Genomic DNA, 8,570 nt, shown 5'->3' on the forward strand with positions numbered 1-8,570 from the left:
AGAAGAGAGAAGGATAAAAAAAGTAAAAGAAAAAAAAATAAAGAAATCACGTGTTTCGTCATAAATCATCGACCCATCTGATTTCCACGAAATCGTTACTCATGAAAGATTAAAAGAAGAGAACTGAAACGTGTTAAGTTTTTTTAAAACTAATGCTTATTAGAATTGCAATAGAATTTATTGAAAAAAAATTAATCGACCGTAAATCGAGATCTTGTTCGACACATATTCATCTCAATTTTTTCTTTTATTTTTTCCTATTATTTATTTGCTTTTTTCCTTTTAAAATACGATTAATGAACAGGATATAGGTAATATAAATGAATGAATAAAACGATCGTAGACAAAGAAAAAACAAACAAACGTAATTTGTTTTTGAGTTGTTGACAAAAAAAAATGAGGAAAAATTAATACAAAATTATTTCTTCATAATCGTTTATATATATATATATAAAATATCTATTTAGGTATGTATAGAAAATTAGTCACCAATCAAGTGTTCATAATTTGTTTTTTTTTTATAAAACAAGCATTTCCGTAGATCCAAAACAAGCATTTATATATATATTATGAGTATATGTGTGTGTATTTATGTGTAGATATTTGGTGTTATGAAAACGAGAATAATAAAAAAATAGATTATAAAGTTAACCTTGCAGTTGTGTTCTATCTCGTTCTAGTCCCGGTTAATTATCGGACAATCGTTGTTGATAAAAAAAATAAAAAATTAAAAAAAAACCCAACTAATCAGGTGACACGGTAAATTTACTTTTATGGACCATCCAAAGTAACCTTCGTATTATCGCGTGTCTAACAGCATTGAACGTTGAAGTTAATTCCAACTTACACGTAAAAATATGTTATTACAAAACAAATAATAATTGTTACAGACGGATTTTAAATTCAGGATAAATTCGTTTCAAAGATTTTCTAATTATTATTGAAACGTTTATTGAATGGATTCATTTATAATATCGAAGAAAATTAAATTAAATTAAATTACTAGAAAATTAATGTTTTTTATTCATTTTGTAATAATCCTTGTATGAGTAAAGAAATGTTGGATATTTTTATTATTATAATTATATATATTGATTAATAATCCTCTATAGGTTCGTATAACTTTGAAATAACGTAACAATAAATGAATATTATTTTGTAATTTAATTTTCTTCCCCTTTATATGACGAACATACTCGTATAATATTTCATAATCTTCATTTTGTAATTAATAAAAAATTCTTCATATCTATTATCAATTCAAGCTTGAAATTATGGAAAATAAATTGATTTTTTTTGAAAAAAATTTTTCATTCTGTGACCCGATACAAACAGTATTGTCATCGCGAAATATCACGTCCGTGAAAACGAAGCAAATAAAGATTAATATTTATTTGTTTTTAAATTATATTTAATTCTTTTTCAATCACTGAACAAAAAAAAAATTGATCTATTAAAAATTAATGTGTTGTTTTTCTTGTTTTTTTTATTTCGTTTTGTTTAGAATCTCTTTAGCGATACCACCACCAACGAAAGAGGAATTAAAATTAGAAAGTTCAACGTCCTTTTCGAGATGTTTCATGTACGATGTAAATTACACCGATATTCTCAAGGAAGGAATCAGACAATCCAATCCAAATTGGCCTACAATTCCTTGCAAAAATGGATGGGAATACAATTACACGATGATACCTTACGCCTCCATTGCTGCTGAGGTTAGAATTTATAAATTAAATTATTATCGTAAAAAAAAAGAATTTATAAAATAAAATTATTATCGTGCATCGACAATCGGCATCGAAAATATTTCTAATTTATTTTTATATTTAATTTTAATTTATTATATTTAATTAATTTTAATTTTAATTTATATTTAAAATGTCTTTTTAATTTCTTTTAATTTCTTTTAATTTTATTGTTTTTCTTTTCTTTTTTATTTTTATGAAAAACAGTTATCCTGGGTTTGCGAAAAAACATTTCTAAGTTCGGCAGCTCAATCAGCATTTTTCGTAGGAAGTATCATCGGTGGTTTTATTTTTGGTTACATAGCCGATCATTATGGTAGAATACCAGCATTGGTTTCCTGTAATGCCGTAGGATTTTTCGCATCCGTTGCTACAGCATTTTGTAATAGCTTTTGGAGTTTTTGTTTGGCCAGATTGATCGTTGGTTCGTCATTTGACAATTGCTTCAACATTCTTTTTATCATCGGTAAGTATTTTTTTTTTTTTATTTCTCGAACAATTTCTTTAATTATAAAAAAAGAAATGTATTGTTAAAATTAAAAAATAATCATCGGTATAATTAATAATTGTTCGATTGTTTTTTTTTTTTTTTTTACTTACACATATTTCATCTTTTCGTTTCAGTTATCGAATATGTCGGACCAAAATATAGAACTTTGTTCGCAAATATGTCATTTGGAATTTATTTCGCTGCGGCAGCTGGATTGTTACCATGGATTGCTTATTGGATAGCAGATTGGAGAATTTTAAGTATAGTTACTGCATTTCCAATGATCGTCGCATTTATTGGACCTTGGATAGTCCCAGAAAGTGCACGGTATTTACAAATCAAATTTTATATATATATAAATTTCATTAGTAATAATAATAATAATAATAATTATCATCATCTCATCTCTCAATTCACTAATTTACCTAATGAAATTAAATAATAAATAATAATATAATATTATTAGGCATAGTTTAAATTTCGTACTTTATTATTTAGATGGTATATCATGATGGGAAATACAAGTAAAGCAATCGAAATGCTGCAAAAATTCGCCAAGGTCAACGGAAAGGAAGTGAAACCAGAGATTTTTGAGGAATTCGAAAAAAGTTGTAAGACTATAGCTGAAAAGGATACTGCCCATCATCAACACACTGTGTTGGATCTATTCAAATTACCTAGATTAGCTTTTATAACAATAATACTTATAATATATTGGTAAATAAAAAATTGATATTAAAAAAGAAAAATAAATCAAATATTTATCCAGAAATGTCATTTTTAATGACTGACATTTTAATGACTAACTGATGTCATTTTTATAGGCTTCTCATAGTTCTGGTATTTGATGGGCATGTATGGAACATGAAATTATTGGATCCTGACGTGTTCACATCCTTTTCTCTTGCATCAATGACCGAACTTCCAGCTGCTATTCTTTTAGCTCTTTTGCTGGATAGATGGGGAAGACGATGGATGGGATTTGCATCCATGTTTTTGTGCGGTATTTTCTCATTCGTCGCCATTGCAACTCCCGAAGGTAAATCATTCATTTATATTTCATTAATTTATATTTTTTTCATTATTTAAATATACACAAATTCGATAATTGTTGATAATATAAATATTAAAATCATAAATCAATTATATAATATTAAATTAAATTTTCTATGCACGTGTATCGTTTATGATTAACGTGAACAATTGTGATTGTTCTCTATTATTATTATTGTTAATATTATTATTATGTACGTTTTATGTATAAGAATTACTAATATTAGTTCTAATTATAAATTCTTGATCAACGATATGATTTTAGGATATTTCACTGTGGCCATGGCTATTTTAGCACGTTTAGGAGTAAACATAGCCGCGAATATTGGTTTTCAATATGCCGCTGAAATGTTACCAACAGTGGTAAGAGCGCAAGGTGTTTCATTGATTCATATTATTGGTTATTTTGCTCATATTATTGGACCATACATCATTTATCTGGTTAGTATATACAATACATTATGCATCAATACCGATAAAATTAATATTATTGCAAATAATAAGTATTTTAAAAAATTAACGAAATTTCACAAATGAAAAGATAACAAATTGGTGAGAAAATTGAAATTTATCATATGGTTTCTTTTAAATTTCAGTCCGACGTACATCCGGCATTACCTTTGGTAGTTCTCGGACTTTTGTCCTTCGTAGTTGCATTTTTAACTTTAACTTTACCGGAAACGTTGAATCAGGATTTACCAGAATCATTACAAGAGGGTAATGATTTTGGTAGGGATCAAAGTTTCTGGTGGATTCCATGCATACCAGCGTAAGTATTAAACAAAAATATTCATTTTTTCTAATTAGAAAAAAGGGAACAAAAATACGTGCACATATTTTGTATTTATTTTGTTCTTTTCTAAATCATTTCTATCTAAATAATCTTTTTAAAATTCGTTGTTTTTTTTTTCTTAATATTTTTTCAGAACACCTGTTTTAAAGAAATCCTATAGAAAGAAAAAAGGTATGACAAACGCTGCATTCCACGGTAGTATCCAAAGAATTGACTCCACCAGATTATAGCGAACGATTGATAAAAAAAAAAAAAAAAAAAAAACAAAGTAAAAAAACTAACGCGAGTGTACATGGGTGATCATTAAAAATAACCAAATCGTTGTAAATAATAGCTAATATAAATATCATCTTAGATTTTAAGTTAGCGAAAAAGATTATTAAATGACAATTACATATTTTTAACGTATGCATCCTACGAACGAAAGAAAAAGAAACGACAAAGTACAAGCGCCAAAAAAGTATCCCCCAGAAAAAAAAGAAAATATTTTAAAACACAAAAATACGCATTAATATTAATTAAATATTTGAATTCAATTGCGAAATAATAATTAAATAAGATTTCCAATTTAATCAATTGATTTTGCATTCATTAATTTAGTAATTAATCGATGAACAGTATTACGAGTGTAATCATTTCGTATAATATGACAGAAATATAATAATATTAATTATAATGATAATGATAATAATAACGATAAGAAATGAGCAAATTTGGAATTGGTTACGGTGTCAATTAACATTGACTTAATTCTATGGTGTTATGTGGTTAAAATATAATATCTTTTTTTCTTTTTCCTTTTCATTATATTTTAATACTCGAAATTTTATGATTTGATATATCAAAGACATACTGGAACAGAGCTTCTCAAGTTTTTCCACTAGGAAACACCCAATTTACCTCAGCAAATATTTTTGCGACCCTTTATACTATCTTCTCTTTCACTACCATAAATTCACGGACATATAATTAGTTTTATCAAACTAATTTTCAATGAATTTTCCGGATCCAGAAAATGTTTACTTCTTGTTTCAATGGTCTGCAACCATTATAAAAGGTCGCTAGTCATACTTTGAAAAGCCCTGTACTAGATGCTCTTTTTTTCTAAATTTTAATTAAGAACTTCACAAATAATACATGTACATAAAAACATACACATACACACATAAATAACCTACATACATATTTCTATTTGTGCCTTTATCTTCGCAATTATTTGCGAGGAAAATAATAATGTACTGACATTTATTATATAAATAATTTTTTTTCTCATAAATGCTCTCATTAACATTTAATTAGCCCATTACAAGTATCATATATATATATATACATTTTTTATTATATTATATTATATATATTATATAATATATATATATATATATATAATAGTGTATATATATATATATATATATAACCCTCTTTATTCGATAATAAAAAATAAAATAAAAAATAAAATAAAAAATAAAATATTTTCGAGATTCTGATTACAGACTCTATTTCATTTTCTTTTTTATTATCATAAACTCACAGATTTACCATACGCATAGTGCTGCCAAACTAATTTTGAATACATTTTTACGGAAGTTATATGCGAGTGCAGAAATTTTATACTTTCACTCAAATTTCTGCGACTTTGTATAAAATTTCGAGTTACACTTTGAAAAGTCCTGATATATATTATATATTACAGTGCACAAAATAAATGAACACAAAAGTGAATAACTTATTTTAGAAATTATGTGTATTTTACAAATTGTATACCGTATGTCTCGAATTAACAAGAAAAAACATTTGTATAAACATTCTGATAAATTTCATGAGTCATTTTATTCTGTTGTTTGGTTGATAACGTATTACAGACATTAATAATGAAATAGAAAAGTGCTATATTTTGTAGATTATTTGATTTGAACGATTAGAGAATAATTTGTATTTTTTAATTACACACGAATCATCGTTATTGCACTTATCCCTGTATCCATTATAACATTAAAATGATAATCATAATTAAACCACCGAATTAGAATCATTCGCGTACTTACAACCATTAGTTCGCGATATTAAATATTTAGACTCACTATAAATTGGCTAATTAATTTATGATCACGATTGTAGCGTTAGTTTATAATTCTTCTCCCACCGTTGTACGTTAAATAGCGCTTCATAGTTTTAATAGTGCAAAGAAGAAAAGGAGGTAATTATTTTTTTTTCTTTTTTTTTATCACCAACAGTATAAAATTGTTTGTAATTATTGAATATCTTTTAACGAAAATTTGTACATCTATAAAAAAAAAGGGAAAATGAAAATCATTAATTCAAACTAATTGTTAAAACAAATGATTTTTAATTAATGATTGAATATTATGAATTATTTTATTTTATAAATGTACAAGTTTCAAATTTCCTGTATCGTGTAATAAGGAAAAAAAAAGAAAAAAATGTATGGAATTTAACAGTAAAACGATAAATGAAGTATACATTGTGAATCACATAAAATAGTTTTTAATCAAATGATAGTATTCCTCTTTACTTAATTTCTTTGACTTCGTACTTTATATGAATCATAATAAAGATATCTCTGAATAAAAGAATAAGAATTAATATTTATTACACTTAATAACACAATAAAATTAAGTCGTCGGATTGTTTATATTATTTCAAATTATCTTTAAATAATGACTTTTTTTTGTATTAAAGTTTCTCATCTTGTTTAAGAGATCTCGCATGTTCTGGTACTAAAGTCGCGATAGTAATAAAACCTGTATGACCAGGCAACGAATGAGGATGAGTTACAGTCAAAAACTTTTCTGATTCTTTTTTGTCTTTTACATTCGGTTGTTTATCTTGTTCATCGTCACGCTGTAAAGTAAAGAATAAAAAAACAACGTTTATTATTAAACTCAATATTCATCCCTTGCACTGTAACAAATGCATGCGCTTTAAATCATAGCGCAAGGGATTAATTTATAGCAACGTTATTAAATAATATCAATTTATACCTTATATTTTAAACACTCCAAATTTAAAACAGGTAAATTCTTGTATTGTACTGTTAATTCTTTTTGTAAACATTCATAAGTTTTTATTTCAATAAAACCCTCTAACGTAAGTTCTGCGCAAGTTCTTTGAACTTGTTCTATGCATGGAGAAAATGAACACAACTTTCCTCCTATTGAATGAAACATAAAATGTAAAATTCTATATGATCATAAAGTTAAATGAAATTTACCTGACTTCTTGAAGGCATTTAACGTATGTTTTACAACTAACCACGGATGTGGTAAATCTAAAAATATCGCATCCACTTTGTTTTCTATTTTTTCACCAAACCCTTGAGCGCAAACATCTCTACATTCAACAGTAACGAAATCATCAAGACCGTGTCTCTTAAATTCGTCGGTAGCAATTTGTACACGTTGTTCATGAAAGTCAAATGTATAAAGATGACCGGTTGGACGAATTGCACGAATAAGTGCATGTGAAAGTGAACCACTTCCGGTACCTAAAATATGTACAATCGAATTTAATCAATGCGATGAACATCATTATATAATACAACATAAGTTAACTGTTTTCGTATACTTTACATATGTTAAGAATAATTTTATTTGTTTAATAATCAAATTTAAGTGAATATTAGAAAAATTTGCTACAAGAACTTGATGTACTATGAATCAATGATAAAAATATAAGATATAAAAAATAATATTCATATATAAGTTCAAGAAATGTACCCAAGTGTAGGCTTTTGGAAACGTTTTGTTTAAGCCTGCAGATACTTTAGTCTGATGTTTTAATAACAGATTAGAGAAATAGATGTATTTTAGGATTAGGAAAGTTCAGCTGCTTTCTCAACCTGTCTCAATGATTGTTTGGCCCGGTGAAAGTTCCATTAAGTATGTAATTAAACTTATGTCTGGAGTGTAAATAATTTGTGTTCTATGGGGAACAGTTAGAGTCCAAAGTTCTGGTGTTGGTTGTAAAACGTGACCCCATCCTCTGGACAATTTAATTTTGCTACCATACTTTTGGCCAACGAGGGAAGCAACTTTGAGTGCACCGTAAATCGTTTGAAATACATTTTCCACCAAGACACCCTTTTTGTTCAATGTTTTTGGTGTTACTTCCAACGAATGCATATTTGTATGTCCTAAATATAAAATAATAACGTCTCCTTCTTCTATTATTTCTTTTGTATTTCTAAAACTCATGGTTACACGTTAAAAAAGATAACCTCTTTTACAGAACTTACACTTTCACGCACTACGATTTGTATCAATCTGTTTAACAGTGTTACCAATATATTAAAAAAAATTACAAAATATTATTAATTATTTTCATATAAGTAAAAATATATTATACAATGTATAATATAATTAATTATATTTATTTATTACTTTTATTCAATTATTTATATAAATAAAATAATCATTTGTCAATAATTACATATGTAGCATTGGAAAACTACTTTACCGACAAACGTATATGT

At 26.5% G+C, this 8,570-nt stretch overlaps 2 protein-coding genes across 3 annotated transcripts in view; one reads left to right on the plus strand and one right to left on the minus strand.

The window, feature by feature from the left end:
- LOC107068490 (carcinine transporter) overlaps window positions 1-5,357 on the plus strand; it is a 27,220-nt gene extending 21,863 nt beyond the window's left edge. For both annotated transcript variants that reach the window (XM_015324924.2, XM_015324933.2), the window contains exons 3-10: window positions 1,505-1,715; window positions 1,953-2,211; window positions 2,370-2,562; window positions 2,734-2,952; window positions 3,060-3,274; window positions 3,554-3,729; window positions 3,885-4,057; window positions 4,215-5,357. In XM_015324924.2, the coding sequence (XP_015180410.1) occupies window positions 1,505-1,715; window positions 1,953-2,211; window positions 2,370-2,562; window positions 2,734-2,952; window positions 3,060-3,274; window positions 3,554-3,729; window positions 3,885-4,057; window positions 4,215-4,311 (1,543 nt within the window). In that variant the 3' untranslated portion in view covers window positions 4,312-5,357. The remainder of the gene's footprint in view (window positions 1-1,504; window positions 1,716-1,952; window positions 2,212-2,369; window positions 2,563-2,733; window positions 2,953-3,059; window positions 3,275-3,553; window positions 3,730-3,884; window positions 4,058-4,214) is intronic.
- Trmt61 (tRNA methyltransferase 61) lies at window positions 4,381-8,422 on the minus strand. Its single transcript, XM_015325302.2, has 4 exons — window positions 7,938-8,422; window positions 7,311-7,583; window positions 7,081-7,250; window positions 4,381-6,940 (listed from the first exon to the last, which is right to left on the minus strand). Exons 1-4 carry the CDS (start codon window positions 8,290-8,292, stop codon window positions 6,773-6,775), a joined length of 966 nt encoding a protein of 321 aa, XP_015180788.2. The 5' UTR covers window positions 8,293-8,422; the 3' UTR covers window positions 4,381-6,772.
- Window positions 8,423-8,570: the final 148 nt, after the last annotated feature.

Source organism: Polistes dominula, unplaced genomic scaffold (assembly GCF_049000335.1).
Source record: "Polistes dominula isolate Pdom_NZ unplaced genomic scaffold, Pdom_raw_medaka contig_12, whole genome shotgun sequence".
In the NCBI taxonomy this organism is placed as follows: Eukaryota; Metazoa; Arthropoda; class Insecta; order Hymenoptera; family Vespidae; genus Polistes; species Polistes dominula.

Bases quoted from the DNA above. Each gene is read 5' to 3' on its own strand.
- Trmt61 (XM_015325302.2), bottom strand. From the start codon at position 8,292: ATGAGTTTTAGAAATACAAAAGAAATAATAGAAGAAGGAGACGTTATT. The intron at 7,584-7,937 runs GTTGAGAAAGCA...TACATATTTTAG, and splicing joins CCAAACAATCATTGAGACAG to GTACCGGAAGTGGTTCACTT. The intron at 7,251-7,310 runs GTAAATTTCATT...TTCATTCAATAG, and splicing joins AAATGCCTTCAAGAAGTCAG to GAGGAAAGTTGTGTTCATTT.